Raw genomic sequence first — 15,198 nt, forward strand, 5'->3', positions numbered from 1 at the left:
CCCCACCCCTTTTTGGGTGAAATCACCTTCTGTAATTTGACTGGCAGTCAATATAGATTCTAATCTCTGCCAGTGTAAATGTGTGAAATAAGAAAACAAAAATAGGTTTTTCAATCAGTCTCTATCAAAGTGACATACAACTACTGTATTGAATCTTCAGGAGATGATTCATTGATAATGATTAAAATCATTTTCCATGCAATAATGGCACATTTTGGGTCTTTGGGTCTGATAAAACAAGACATTTAAAGACATCATCTTGGACTTGGACTTTGACCAACCAGCCAAGTGAAAACAAAAACAAAATGAAAAAAGAAAAGAAAACAATGAACCCTGCTCATCCTTACCAAAAGAATAATATTGATTCGTTATCACAGGTCTTGGAGGTCACAGACAACTAAATACTCATATACAAAATATATCCTTTTAAATTGTTTTGTGTACAGATTTGTGTATAAATTGCGATTTTAGTTGACATGTTGAGATCTAATTTTGACAACATCAGAACGGACAAAGTCTTGGGGACCCTCAGTGATTTTTGCCACCTCCCTTATTGGGGCCCCAGGTTGGGAACCAATGCTAGATAGTATGGTGATGTGAGAATTTGAATGCACTGTTTCTTTTTCAGTTTCAGACTAATGCTGTCATATCTATGAAAAGTGAATGTTATAAACTCAGCTCTGATAGAACAGTTTGAGGGTGCAAATGGACGTCCACAAAAGTTTTTTTTTAATGTTTCAAAACTTTTTTTCTCAACATTTGCCCTACAGTTTTCATGTCACCATTTACAAGGTTTTAAAACCTGGAAAATATAAAAACAGACACTGTATACAGAGTGCTGCGGTTGTGAAAAAGAAAAACTCAAAAACAAAATGTTTGCAGATTAGATTATTAGATGATTGCATCTTATCAAAACATTGCAAAGTTTCAGTCTTGTAAAACTTTTTTATTAGATTTCAGGCTTTCAAACAGTTTCAACCTTGAAAAGCTTTTTTTCTGTTTTGAATTATGGTATTATTTTTATCCCATACAGAACTAGAATTGCTCATTTCAAAAGTAGATGTGTGAAATGACTGTTCGCTTAACTGCTTGTGTGGGACTTTTGTGAGGCCAGTGAATAGAGAAGTGCGTAAATGATGTGGCCGTAAATGATACTGTTCTCAGCTCGTGTGAGGAGGAAGTTGCGCCACATACACAGGTAGATAGACTGAAAACAACTTCCAGCCACAGTGTGAAATCAGCATTAAGGGCAAACATGTCTATAGATGGGACTAAGTTATTGTTTGAGGGTTTTCTGCAGAAAAGAAAAGATACTATGGTAAGTTACAAACTATATTTGTGTTTAAAATGATTATATGTTTATTAAAGAGTGACTTTGGTTCTAAAATATTTTGTTTTCTGACAATAGAAAATAAGGTGGGTGACATACTGGTTCAGACTTCAAAACACAACCTTGTTCTTCTACACAAAGAAGAACGGCAGCGCTGTAAGTAAACATTTGCCATGGTGTGAAGTTCTTTAAATTCAAAATTTATGAATTACTTGAATTACACAAATTTGTTGTCGATGTCAACGTATTGTTTAGGCTCAAAATAATCAACTGAAGGATGGTTACAGGATCAAACTAATGAAACTGACATTGGATCTCTGACTGAAAACTTACGTTGACTTTGTTCTATTCACAGTCACACTTGAGAGGCAATTACTACATTTACACAGTAAGTCATCCAACATCTGTTAGTCAGTATACAAGAAATGGCTTAGTAGTTCTGATAGGAAAAGCTTTTACTTGATTATTGCACTTAATTACATATTTGAGGTAATTTACCGGGCTAATTCCATTAATTTATCTACTTCAGTGTATTTCAGTGGAAAATTGCCCCAGAAATGTATTTGTGCTTCTATTTAATTTACAGATTCAAATTATTATTACAAAATACAATCAACAAAAGACACTGTGTGTATTATTATAGATTAAACAACATATTAAAATTAATTAAAAGCGCCACTTGTCCATGGTGTCCTGGAGGCTTTTTTTTAAGATGAAAATCTATTTTAAAAACATGTATCATGTGATGATCTAGAAGAACTTAAATGTACACAGTGAGATACAACCCCAATTCCAAAAAAGTTGAATATAGTACAAAGATAAGATACTTAATGTTCAATCTGATAAATGTTATTGTTTTTGTAAAAATATTCTCATTCTGAATTTGATGCAGGGATGTCCTTGCTTACTTCAGCAAGACAATGCTAAGACACACTGTGCTTACAGACTGTTACAACAGCGTGGCTTCGTAGTAAAAGACTTTGGGTATTAGACTGACCTGTCTGCAGTCCAGACCTGTCTCCCACTAAAAATGTGTGGTGCATTATGAAGCTCGTAATCGGACAACAGAGACTCCGAACAGCTGAGCCACTGACGTTATATGTCATGCAAGAATAAGAAAGAATTTCACTTTCATAACCTCAAGACGCTTACTTAGAAAGGTGATGTAATACGGTGGTAAACATGCCCCTGTTGCATCTTATTTCAAACAAGTTTCAGGCATCAAATTCAGAATGAGTGTATATCAGTTTATCACTAAGTATCAGTTAGTTTATGGGTTTGAAATATCTTGCCTTTGTACTGTATTTGATCAAATATAGGTAGATAAGGATTTGCATGTCATTACAATGTGTTTTTATTTATGTTTTACACAGTATCCCAGTTTTCTTTGGAACTGGGGTTGCAGGTTTTAACATACAAGGAATTCGCTTTGGTGTTTTGGCACAATAAATGTGGTTGGTAGGAAAATACAAAGAAAGATGAAAAGCAAATAAACAGACTGATTTACCTAAGTATTTGTCTGTTCATCGGTCGGCTCAGGTGCAGTCGGTTCGAGAAGTCCAGAGAGCAGACAACAAGCGGTTTATGTTCGAGATCATCATGACCAATGGAAAGAGAAAACTGTTGGTGAGTCACCACTGTGGTCTGACTGTTGAGCTCTCGTAAAAGATCATCAATACTTAGGTTTGTGATTGTGGCAGATCTGGTCACCCGTGCCTCAATATCCTTCCTGTGTGTGTGTGTGTGTGTGTGTGTGTGTGTGTGTGTGTGTGTGTGTGTGTGTGCATTCAGGCAGCAGAGACAGCAGCTCTCAGACAAGAGTGGATAGGACACCTATGGCAAGCCATGCATCTGTCTACCTCTGGGGTCTTGGACTCCAGAAGCACACAGTAAGTAAGAGGAGGACTCCCCCATCATGACAGAAGTAAAATAATACATTGGTCAATGATTATGTAAAGCAGTAAAATGTTTCTTTCAGAACAGTTTGTAGAAGACCTTTAAAGATATTCAAAAACAAGAGTGGTTCTAAGGAAATTGTATTTTGTAAGAGATTCTATGTTCAGGGTGCATAAACAATAAAACTCAGTTTTACCAAGCTCTGACTGGTCTTTTTAGGACTAGTTTCAGTTTTAGCATTGTAAGCTGCACTGAATGAAAAGCATCCTGCAAGACCTTATAGCTTGATTCAAAGAGGAGTGTGTCATCAGCATAAAAACATATCTTAGCTGGATTTATCCTGCAGTGTAAGTCATTTATAAAAAATAGAAACTCTGATAGCGACTAAAATAGATATGGAAATAGATGCGTCCATTTCAAATGATGCCACTGCCCACATTCTTCCATGTGATCTATTTTGGCGTGGATGTGCAGCAATACATCCCCTAAGGGATCCGAGGGCGTAGGTTTTGTTTGGGTTGGTTTGGTGTAGTGGTGTCAATAAGGGGAGAATAGAGTGTAAGCCAGACAACGCTACCTGGGGAATTTCACCCCAAGAAATACTTTAAAGTACCTTGAATATTGTTTATAAGGTAGATGGTAAGGCACACAGGTTTGTTACTGATTAAGAGGCTGAGACAGGTTGTCGTAATTAAAGCAAAAGCTTTATTTAGAACAATAAACAAAATAATCAAAGTAATAAGCAGGGACAGGGGCTGCTGGAAAGAAAGAAAAAGATTATTAACAAACAAGGATGTGGTTGATAAAATTACTAAAGAAACTAGGAAAACTGAGCAGAGGTTACTTGTTGAGATGCAGACTACATGGAGGAGTGTCTAGGGGTGCTACAACTGCTCACCACAAGTGGGCACAGGAAATATCACAGCAATCCCCAAACAAAGTGCTGCATTCTGTGGTGTCCCGGTGCAACTACTCACATGCAAAGGTGAAGGGACCTCACCACGGGTGCCTAGCTTCTTACCAATATGGCTCTCCGCTCATGAAATAAAGAAACTCACAGAAAATAATTAAGAAAACAAGTATGTCTCCCAGTTGGCTGAGCAACATTACAAAATAACTGAAGACTGGACTAATAGAACTCAATAAGGGGAACTATGGCAAAACAATAGGCAACTGGGGAAAACTAAACCACGAAGCCACAGCAAGGACAGAGCATGAGGCAGGAAGGGAAGAACAAAGGCCTAGGGGTGACTTATATTACCTGGCTCTGATTAGGAGGTAAGCTGAGGGATGAGTCAGGCCAAGGCTGCAGAAGTTACCCCAAAAGTTCCTTGCACTGACGATTTCTGCTCTCCTCAGGCTTCAGGTGTGTGAGCAGCGAGACAGAATGAACAGCATCGTGCCGATCTGCTCAGGGGACAGGGACAGGGACAGCGTGATGGAGACGCTGCCTGTTCGGCCCCTCTCTGCCCCCACAGGCCACATCCACCACGAGATCAGGAGCATCGCATCGCCCATCTATGTGTCTGAGGAGCTGAACAGTGAGGAGAGCACATACCAAAACATATCACCGGCCTGTAATTACCAGCAACACAATGGTAAATGATATATTGAATTTATTTGATATTTTACTTTTATAATAATCGTCCTTATTAAATGATAAATTGATAGTTAATTAAACTTTAGTTAGTTCATACTTATTTTGCTCTTTATGTATTAGGCAATTGTAAAATTTTATAAAAATCCATTGTAACGTCATAATGACCATCCAAAAAAATGTTTATAGATGTTATTCACAGTATTTATTAACCACTCACATGGAATTACAAACATCAGTTTTTGCAATAACCATCCATGCAGTACTCCACAATCATATTAGTAATAACATACATACAACGTCCAGGAACCAAAAGCATATAAACTACTTGGATATGTTTCAAAAAAGATCATTCTTTAGGTAAATATAAGTATGTTGTTGTGTATGTAACTCAACGCGATGTAAATGTATTATAATCATTAGTAATACATATTTCTCCTCTGTTGTACGGTGCTTTTTATCCATCTGGATTGTTATTTTGTGACTTGCAGAGTTTTGGAGACGTCATCTGTAGAAATGTCTGCCATCTCTTGAATATACTAGAACTAAATGTGGCTCGTGGTTTGTGGCTTGTGGTGGTCAAAACGCTAAAAATTACATTTTAAAAACCCAGCAGCAATGTGGAGCATGACTTGGTTACTCAAGATAATCCACAGACCTCGATGTCAGCAGTTTCATGTCAGAACTATTTTCTTTCTATGGTAGAATCTAGCAGAACTACATTCTTCCTACTAGAAGAAGAAGAAACCATCAACCATTAACCCCAAAGTCTTACAAATATCTGTTTCATCGTGTGTTAATAATTATCAGATTCTTAATATTGTTTGTTAACAGTTAAGTAACTATTAACTAAAGTTTAATTAACTATCAAACTACCATTTATTATTGATGGCTATTGTACTTAAATCTTCAGTTGAGTTTCAACTACTGTGTTTCAGATTACAGTCTTGACAGTCATCAGTGGTCCGGTGGGTTGAGCAGTGGAAAGGCACAAGAAGGAGACTATGACGTTTTGCCAATTAGAAAACGTATGAGCTTAAATGTACTTTGAATTTAATATCTATTATGACATAAAATACAGAATTATGGTAATTAAATGTCCAAAGTTGTATCTCCTTAGAGACCATTGCTGTACCGGAGATGGATGAGGACGTGTATGACTTTCCTCTCTCTAACAGGAAGGCTGCTGAACATGCAGGTGAGATCACGTGTTTGCTTTGTTCAGACTGCTAGCTTTTAAATACTTGAATGTAGCATACCATTTTGTTTTTGGTGTTTTCCAGACCCTGCAGAGAGCATCTATGATGTACCGAGCTCTCTTTTAAGGACCATGCCTGATCACACTTTAGGTAAATCCTGCTTCATGTTATTGTCACCCATCACCTTGTCAATATGTCTTCCTCTCGCTTATTCTTATAAACAGTAAAAGTTGGGACATTGTGTAAGATGTAAATAAAACAGAATGCAATGATTTGCAAATACTTTTTCACCTATATTCAATTGAAAACAGTAGAAAGGCAAGATATTTAGTGTTTAAACTAATTAACTTTATTGTATTTCGTAAATACACTCACTCCACAAAAGTTTGGACAGGGGTATGTTTACTACTGTGTTACATCACCTTTACAATAACACTCTGTCAGCATTTGGGAACTGAGGACACTAATTACTGAAGTTCTGAAAGTGAAATTCTTTCTCATTCTTGCTTGATATACAACTTCAGTTGCTCAATAGTCCAGGGTCTCTTTTATCACATTTTGTGCTTCGTAATGCACCTGAACACATGAACTATGAAGTGACATTGTAGTAACACATGCAGAACGTGTCTTGGCATCGTCTCGCTGACATGAGCAAGACGTCTGGATGGCATCATATGTTGCTCCAAAACCTGGACGTACCTTTCAGCTTAAACGGCGCCTTCACAGATGAGCAAGTTATGCTGTCTTTAAACGTTCCACTGTTTACAGTCTACAGTCCTCTTTAGCCTAGAGGACATGATGTTCATGATTTCCAAAAACACTTGAAATATAAATTTGTCAGACTGCAGCACACTTTGAACGATAAACATTAAACATATTGTCTTTGCGTTGTATACTTTAATCTATTTTTTGCCTGTTTGTTTGCTTGTTTTTTGTTTTTGTTACCTTACTAAATACGATGTGCTGTTAAAAGGGTGTGCGTTATAGCATTAGCTTCAGCCTAAACCTTTTTCAGACCACAGAAGTGTCTTAATTGTTAAATAACTTTATTGTGATCTTTTGACTGCATTGATTAAGTCATTTTTTGTAAGAGGCTATGTATCTAGTTCTATGAATTTGTAGATTTATACATAATGAACTAATTTCTACTTGCAGATTTAGCTCAAAAAGTATTTGAAATGCATTGCATTCTGTTTTTATCTGTTTTAGAGAGTCCCATTTATTTCGTTATTGGGGTTTGTGCAATGGGCACAAAGTTCAACGGCTTTACACATGTTCTCCTCTGTATGTCTCAAGCTTTCAGCTCAGAGGAGCAGCAGGAGAACGAACTGTACTGGAGGGTATGAGGTCCAGTTTGAGGACTGCGGCCCGCTCTTACCCACCGGACCCATTTCTTTGTACAGAAGACTGTTGCTGCCTAATATTTTAGTTTTGTGCTCAATTCTCTTACAGGTTTGAGTTAAACTATTTATGCAACTGATATGAGTAGTTGTCACCCGTGGACGGGTTCTGCATGCAGGAAAACAAGCACAACCACAACAATGAGGTTCAACTGTGGTATTTATTTCAGCTCCTTCTATACAAGATAGAACCACACAGACATTTATAACCATAGAGAACAAGCTGTACAGAAATATCTACACATCACATGCCGAGGGTCAGTCAAACTATGGTTCACAATAGTAAAACGACTCTTTTACATGTCACCTGCTTCACAGTTTGAAAGTGTACACCATCAACATTAATATTGCTGTATTACACACTTTGGACTGGTTTGAAAGGGAATGGTTTGAGCTTGGTTCTAAACCCCTTTATGGGTTTAACTGAATATAAAAACTTGTTACAGATACACAGTGAAAAGAAAATAAAGCTAAAGCATGCTATCATTTACTGTGAGCACTTTTATATATGACCTACTCTTATTCTGTATTTTAATTTATTTTCAGTTATTTGTCTGTGGGTATTAATGTTGCTGAACCTTTTATAACTAAACGAATGCTTAGTAAATGTAGTGAGTGACTGGTAACAAAGTGCTCATTTTGTTTTTTTTCTCATCGAGTCTTCAGCTGGTGATGGCTGGGAGGATTTTTGTAAACAGAATATGATATCCAAAAATTACACTATATCTACACTACTGCATTCCCAGAGAAGGACTATACTGACATCCAATATCACTCCATAGACATACAGTACTTATGTACATACAGTAGCAGTATTCATTAGACAAAAATAATATGGTAGTGCAGGTACTGGGATTAAATGTAAGCGAGGCCTATGTAACAAGCAATGCATAAAAGTGATTTGTGCATTCTCAATATTTTTCTTCTAGTACAATCAAATATAAAACAAAACAATAATAAAATAATATTTGGACATCGTGTGAGCAATAGGTAAGTCCACTCCAACGAGTGGAAGCTTTCGTTTGGATCAGTTCTGTGTTGTGGTCATTGTCAGTTAGCAAAACACTAATAATAATATTTGGTTCATAGTATCATTACACACTCACGCAGCACAAAAATGCAAAAGGAAAAAGAATGGAAAGTGCCACTCTAGAGTTTAATCTAAACGGACCTGCACACTGATTTTTTTTCTTTTGAATTCACTTGTCATTTGATTTTCTCAAATGAACAACTAAACTTAAAGCTACTACAAGGAACTCTCATATTTTGTTGATTTTGGAGGCCTCTGTAGACAAAAGTGGTAGTGTTTCCACAAAATACGACATCAAAAATAAAAGTACCTGAAATGAAAATATCCTGCTTCCTTTTTACTGGCTAATGTACTACTTACTGTAAACACAGGCTTGTTTCATCAGATTTCATAGAGAATCCGACACAGCGTCAGGCGTTATGGATAACTACACAGAAATAACAAATCATCTTGTAGATCATCTTGTTTGTTTATTTAGGGCATACAGAGGCATCTAAATTAAACTGAGACAATTTCATAACCAGTTAAAAACTCCTTGTAGTAGCTTTAATAGTTAAAATCAGTGTAGTGATGTTACAGAGTCAATAAAGTATTTTTAGCCCCAGAAAAAGACACTTTGTTAAGGGGAGGGAGAGTGAAGGCTATATTTAAATTCTGAATTTGCCATTCAGATGGCTGTCAATTCAAAATTTTTATCTGGCAAACTGATGTTTAACATATGATGTAGTGTTAGGTTTAGACTGGTGGGAGTTACCTGCTTTGTGGCTGGAAGAGCAGACTCTCTTACCAGCAGCAGAGAAAGTATCCAGGCTCCGCATCTCTGAGTTACATGTTGTACTGGGATCAGGCCTGGGCCTGGGATTGTTCCTTGAGGAACTCCTCCAGGACGCTGATGATGCTGCAGGCTTCAGGCAGGTCGCTGTGCTCCGCCCTGGCGTTCTGCAGCAACACATCCCCATTTCCGCAGCCTTGCAGGAACTGGCAGCAGCGAAACAAGGCGTAGTGACTCATCTCCGCCTGCCGCACAAAACGCTTAAGGCTGTTCATGTCCTGAATGGCCTGCGGAGTGAGAGTGGTGGTTGATAGAGAGGAAGAAATTAGTTGAAAAGGGGAGGAGGTGAGGATGAAGTAAAAGGCAGCAATAAAAAAATGTTCTCCAAAGGGGAACTGAGAGCTGTTGTCCACAGATTTTCTCAATCTTGTGGGCTCGTGGGATTTTTACAGCTGATATGTTTGTTTCATAAGCTTGTAACAAAGGCATGTAGATTGACAGAGACAGCATATGTTGCTCCAAAACCTGTATGTACATTTCAGCATTAATGTGGTCTTCACAGATGTGACAGTTAGCCATGCCATAGGCACTAACACACCCCCATACCATCACAGATGCTTGGGGTTGGTGGGGATGTCAGATGTGCAGTGTAACTGTGGTTGTAAAAGTATACTCAAATTCACATGACTACTGAAAAACATGATCATGAGAATCTTGTCCTGAAAGGAGGATCCAAACACCAAAAAGCTTAAGAAACCTTGTTATAGTCTGTCTGTGTTATCTCACCTTAAGTTTGAAGTTCTCCAGAATCTGCCTGAGCAGGAAAGGATTACAACGCTCCGCAGCATTTAGAAATGCCTGAATCCAGTCATCACAGAAACGATTACTGACTGCAGGAGAAAACATCTTTGTCAAACCTTTAAACTTAGACAGCAGAGATAATAAACATTTTTTCCTCATCCAGTTTAAGTCATGGAGCATGACTTACCAGTGTTAGAGAGTGTGGGCGGGCTGGTGGAGCAGTCTATGGTGAGGTCAGAGTGTGTGTCCTCTGAGATAGCCTTACACAGAGAAGCCGTGGTAGTGTCTTGTTGGGACAGACCCTGCAAACTGGCTGCTTTGATGAACCTGGTACAGAATACAGCAGACATTTAGCAGCTAATAAACAGGTAATTATATGCTGTATTACATGGAAACAAACAGGCAGGCAGACTTGCTACTTTTTTAAGCAGTCTTAGCATTTAAAGACGTGTTAGTGTAGTTGCAGAGGTCGTCACCTCACTCACCTGGACACATCAGCCTTTGTCCTCTCATCTGAATTAATTACCTCCACGTGTGTGTGACTCAGAGCCTGCATACAGAAAATAAAATACAGTGTTCTGGAGAAAATGTATGCCTTACACAAACAAAGAATTTGAGGGCTTAGAAAATCAATCAGTTGGATTACAAATGTGTGGTTTGGTTAAAGAGATAGATCAGAGATACAGTTTGGGGGTAATTTACTGTTTTTTTCCCCCCAGACAGACATTTTTAAGTATTTGGTGTAGTGTGGAGTTATTAAAAAAAAACAGCAATATTAGGAAATCTTGGCTCAACTGTTGATTGTCTATCTGATCAAATAACATAAGAGAGTAAATTAGGAAAAGTTCCAAGTTCCCAAAAAACACAGTGACACTTAACTTTACACAGGTTACTTTCTATGCGTCCAGATAAGCACACTATATTTTTTTTCTTACAGGAAAAATAAACTTTTCAAAGTAAATGTGTTATATCGATGGTAATATTTTCTAAGAAAAAAAAATAGTGTAGTTTATCAAATGTAATTGTTTGAGTAAAAACCAAACACCAGTGAGCTCCACTGTAGGTCCAAACCACTGACATATACAAAGACAACATATGAGAGCTCCCTAGAAGTGAAGATAAAACATCTCAATCACCCCCTGGTGGCAGTATCAGTCATAAATTCTGCCCCCTCCATTTCAGCAGATGGAACATGGGCCAAATTAAAACATTACAATACACATCAAATAATTTTTTCTCAAAGATGGTTTCTGTCATTTTAAGTAGTTCACTAACAATTTATTGATTTTTAACTGAAAGGATTATTGCTCAGATCAGAGTATATGGATGCTTTAACTCTCAATATTTAATGTATTTTAGTTCCAGGACCTAAAACGAGGCTATTTGGTGAGCATGTTGTTTTTGAACTATACTCTAAAGGTGAAAAATGACTCACAGCATGCAACAAGAAGCTGATGTTGTTCCCAACCAGCTGCACCACCCGATGAATGTGCATCACAGACTCCTCATACCACCGGCTCAGATAGGGACGCACCTCTGTCTCAAGGTTCTGCAGCTGACACACACACACACACACACACACAGACATGCACATACACAGAGACAAATCAGTGTTGCATTATTAAGGTAAGGATACATATATCTAACTGCATTACACTGTTATAATGTCTCATACCTCTGGGGTTTGCAGGCTGCTATGGAGGCCTTGGACGTATTTATCAAGCTCTAATCTAAACGTGTATCGGGTCAAGGAATTGAAACTACTGCCTCTTTCTCTCTCTGTATGAAGTTGCAGAGATGTGGAAAGCAATACAACACTGTGGGAAAGAACATTCGGTAATGGTATGGATTGTGCATAAAGTTACTGCTAAGTTTAATTTCATGAAGATACTATGCAACAGAAAACTGCACAAAGGATATAGGTTCAGTCCTTTTTCAGAGCCGCCCATAAAGCAGATGACATATCCGTTTCCATCAGCATCAGGCTGCTCAGGAGACCTTTCCTGCTCCAGCAGACAGCAGTAGCAGCCAACTGCCTGCTCTGGGATACTGGGAAGAGTAAATAATCAATACATTTGTGTTAACCAGCTTACTTGTTTGTCCACCTCTGAATCGTCATTTTATGCTAAATTCATTTTATTACTGTGATGGAATCAAACAGGCTACATTCATTATGAAATCACTTCAGTGTTGCATCGGTTCAAAAAGTCAAACACACTTTAAAAAAACATCACGCAAATATTTTGTGAAATTAGCTTTTTTCCCCCATTAACATACCAACTCAAGTTAAACTTATATATCTTCAGAACACTTCAGAACCTATAAACATGAGTTCAATCAGCTCATTAAATTAAGTTTCTTAAGAAACATGATCAGCATATTAGCAGACTTCCCAGCATGCATTGTGTGAGGCTTAAAACTCTCCTGAAACTCTTCTTTTTTGTAGTTTAAGCAAAACATATATGATGAAAAATTTCTGCACTTTTTTAAAAATAAATTAATAAATTCACTGGGAACAGTTGCACATATTGGTTTTGTGCCAATTATGGATCAAAGTAGCTGAAACTGTTGGTTCTTTGTGGGAAATTAAGAACTTAAAACTGAGAAAATGTAAAATAGATTTGTATGTAATGTTCATCAGAGTGACTTGAGAGCTTAAGCTTATTGAACATGGTTTCTCAAATGAGTTATTTGACTTGAAAAGTTTACCTCTACATGTCTAGATCCTGAGTTATTTTAATCAATCCTTGATTTTGTGTCTATCTTCATTAGTATGCAGAGTTAGTGAAAATGTTGTGAGGAAATATGTTAAATTTGTTACCTGAGTTCCACAGTGGCGATGTTGCCCATGCCTCCCAGCAGGGCTCCTTTGCTCAGCCTCCTTGAAATGTACGTCCGCAGCTCAGGTTCCGCCTCCGACGGCAGGCTGCTATCAATTAATGTCAGGCTGTTGGGAAGGCAGAAAGTCAGTACGGACACAAGCAGCCAGTGGAGGCGGTGAGGGATGTTGAAGCCACTCAAGTCAATGGAGAACAAATGGAGAAAGCTGATGACCATTAGCCACAACCAACACAACACACAACTGAGTCACATAGCTGCAACCATGCTGTCCCCTCCCTGGGTAACAAGAGACAAATAGTCACAGACAGAATGTATTTTCCTATTTAGCTTTAACACTGTCTTCAGACATTCAAAGGAATTTCATTCACTTTTTGCCAGCTCCATTTGACACATGGAAGTGGGGACCCATTCCAATTGGGAAAGACCTAAAGGCCATGTAACTCAGCAGCACAGCGATGACCAATCAGAGCAAAATCACAGATGAGAACAGCATTGATTCCATGTTGATTGGATTTCCAGTGACAGCCCGTGGATACACCAATGCACACGAGTGAAAGCCATAGAGAAACGACCACTGAAAGCAAGGAGAAGGTAGGTGAGGATGGCTCCTTTGTTACCTAAAGTCATCCTGACTGGTTGTGGAGTCTGCTCGTCTCTGGTTCCATGCCACATTTTCCCCAGAAGCCTCAGATCTAAGACAATCGACAGTTCACTCATCACCTGGTTAGTTTTTAATGTATAAATCTGGTTTTAACTGCATGAGAGTCACTGTCAGCAGGTTCAGGAACAAGGAAATACAAACACTAAAGAGTGCTTTAGGGTAAGAAAAAAAAAAAAAATATTCATTACACACACCAGGGACCTGGTTGTACTTTTTGTGATGTCCTGTAGGATAAAGGTAGCAACTGTCAACAATAATATATAACCCAACAATAAAAAACATATTAAAATCCCCATATAAAATAGGCCTTATGAGCCCATACTTATATGAATATTATTAACACCATTACATCATGGATGTATTGCACCTTTCCATTATTAATATAAATGACAGGAAGCTGTAGCAGCACCAGCAGCTGTTTTAAACAAAACCTGGGACAGTAAGTATTATCGATTACCTCGTGCCCTGATAGAGATAGATGGTGTAGTAGCAGTTGAGCTGAATCTTCTGGCTGTATCCAGCAATGTCTTCGCTGTCAAAGTCATCTCTCTCTTCCACGTCAATCGAGTCTTGGAAGGACGAGGTTTGGGAAGTAAACATGATCCTACTGCTGCACGGAGCAAGCTAGCAGCCGGCTAATATGGCAGATAACAAGGGCGTTTTTCTGTTGTTTGGCTGTGCGAGGTTGATTGTATTTTTATATATTTATTATTGACGCTGTGGTCTCTGGCTGATGTTAAAATTGTAAAGGCGCATTTGCAACAGCTGCAGGAGCGTATCCCTGTTCTCGTTTATCTGCCTTGAGCGCATGCGCAAGATCTGGGTGTACGCTCTAAATAGTGTCCGACTATGATATTAACCTGTTATGTTTGTTCCCGGGACAGTCATCACTGAAGGTAAACATGTATGCCCTATTACTACTTCTACTACTACTACTACTACTACTACTACTACTACTACTACTACTACTGCTGCTACTAGTACTACTACACTGATTTGTTTTGGACTGTTCATAATAAACTTAATAAAGTGCACTTTAAAAATTATTCATTAACTCTGCCCAACAAACCATTAAAAAAAATCTGAAATTATATTCCTGAATCCTGCTTATTCTGTCACACTGACCCAGAAACAAATGGACATTTATTTTATGGATACATTTCTGTTTTTCTTTTCTTTCTTTTTGAATTTCCTTTCTTTTTGGATTGATGTCCAAGCATAATTTGGAAAAATAATTTGGGAAAGGTTGATCTAGTTCTTCTAGTCCTTGTTTGATTTTCTTTGTGATGGATGACTTGGTTGATGCTCTGTGTGGACTAACTGGCTTGACTCCATCCATCTAATATTTCAAGTTTAGAGCTCATTCCTCCTGATAATTTCACTATTTCATTTTCACTTCCTGTTCCATCTGATCACAGATGTCAGTTACCGCACAGCCCTACAATAAAGAGTTCATTCATGTCCTGTCCTGTTCTTAAATGCAGAGAATAAGAAAGTGTAGGTAGGTGGGTCAGTATATGTGGGACAGATCAAACCAACCCTAAAACAACAAATATCTGAACAGAAAAATGCACTCAGTACAAGCAACACATATTATGCAATTTCAAAACATTATGCTGCAGAAAGTCACAGTTCATCCTCTTCTAGGGTTGCAAATTGTAAGCACTTTAC

At 38.0% G+C, this 15,198-nt stretch overlaps 2 protein-coding genes across 2 annotated transcripts; one reads left to right on the plus strand and one right to left on the minus strand.

Moving 5' to 3' along the window:
* Positions 1–1,239: 1,239 nt before the first annotated feature.
* On the plus strand, positions 1,240–7,506 carry LOC146309624 (uncharacterized). The gene is made up of 10 exons (XM_084744864.1): positions 1,240–1,318; positions 1,409–1,486; positions 1,686–1,718; positions 2,870–2,956; positions 3,122–3,219; positions 4,586–4,824; positions 5,762–5,865; positions 5,946–6,021; positions 6,107–6,172; positions 7,319–7,506. The coding sequence occupies exons 1-10, from the start codon at positions 1,256–1,258 to the stop codon at positions 7,366–7,368; spliced, it is 894 nt and encodes a 297-aa protein (XP_084600990.1). The 5' UTR covers positions 1,240–1,255; the 3' UTR covers positions 7,369–7,506.
* A 1,636-nt stretch (positions 7,507–9,142) lies between these two features.
* c19h17orf75 (chromosome 19 C17orf75 homolog) lies at positions 9,143–14,332 on the minus strand. Its single transcript, XM_084744863.1, has 10 exons — positions 13,985–14,332; positions 13,484–13,558; positions 12,847–12,972; positions 11,937–12,074; positions 11,701–11,755; positions 11,461–11,580; positions 10,511–10,575; positions 10,213–10,352; positions 10,011–10,114; positions 9,143–9,511 (listed from the first exon to the last, which is right to left on the minus strand). The coding sequence occupies exons 1-10, from the start codon at positions 14,125–14,127 to the stop codon at positions 9,296–9,298; spliced, it is 1,182 nt and encodes a 393-aa protein (XP_084600989.1). The 5' UTR covers positions 14,128–14,332; the 3' UTR covers positions 9,143–9,295.
* Between the last annotated feature and the right edge of the window lie 866 nt (positions 14,333–15,198).

This window comes from Lutjanus erythropterus, chromosome 19 (assembly GCF_056507025.1).
Source record: "Lutjanus erythropterus isolate fLutEry1 chromosome 19, fLutEry1.hap2, whole genome shotgun sequence".
Lineage (NCBI taxonomy): Eukaryota > Metazoa > Chordata > Actinopteri > Lutjaniformes > Lutjanidae > Lutjanus > Lutjanus erythropterus.

Excerpts from the sequence above, each read along its gene's own strand:
- LOC146309624 (XM_084744864.1), top strand. The coding sequence starts at position 1,256 with ATGTCTATAGATGGGACTAAGTTATTGTTTGAGGGTTTTCTGCAGAAA. Across the intron at positions 4,825-5,761 it reads TAATTACCAGCAACACAATG|ATTACAGTCTTGACAGTCAT; the intron begins GTAAATGATATA and ends ACTGTGTTTCAG. Across the intron at positions 6,022-6,106 it reads GAAGGCTGCTGAACATGCAG|ACCCTGCAGAGAGCATCTAT; the intron begins GTGAGATCACGT and ends GGTGTTTTCCAG.
- c19h17orf75 (XM_084744863.1), bottom strand. The coding sequence starts at position 14,127 with ATGTTTACTTCCCAAACCTCGTCCTTCCAAGACTCGATTGACGTGGAA. Across the intron at positions 10,115-10,212 it reads GCCCACACTCTCTAACACTG|TCAGTAATCGTTTCTGTGAT; the intron begins GTAAGTCATGCT and ends TTTCTCCTGCAG. Across the intron at positions 9,512-10,010 it reads TGGAGAACTTCAAACTTAAG|GCCATTCAGGACATGAACAG; the intron begins GTGAGATAACAC and ends CTCACTCCGCAG.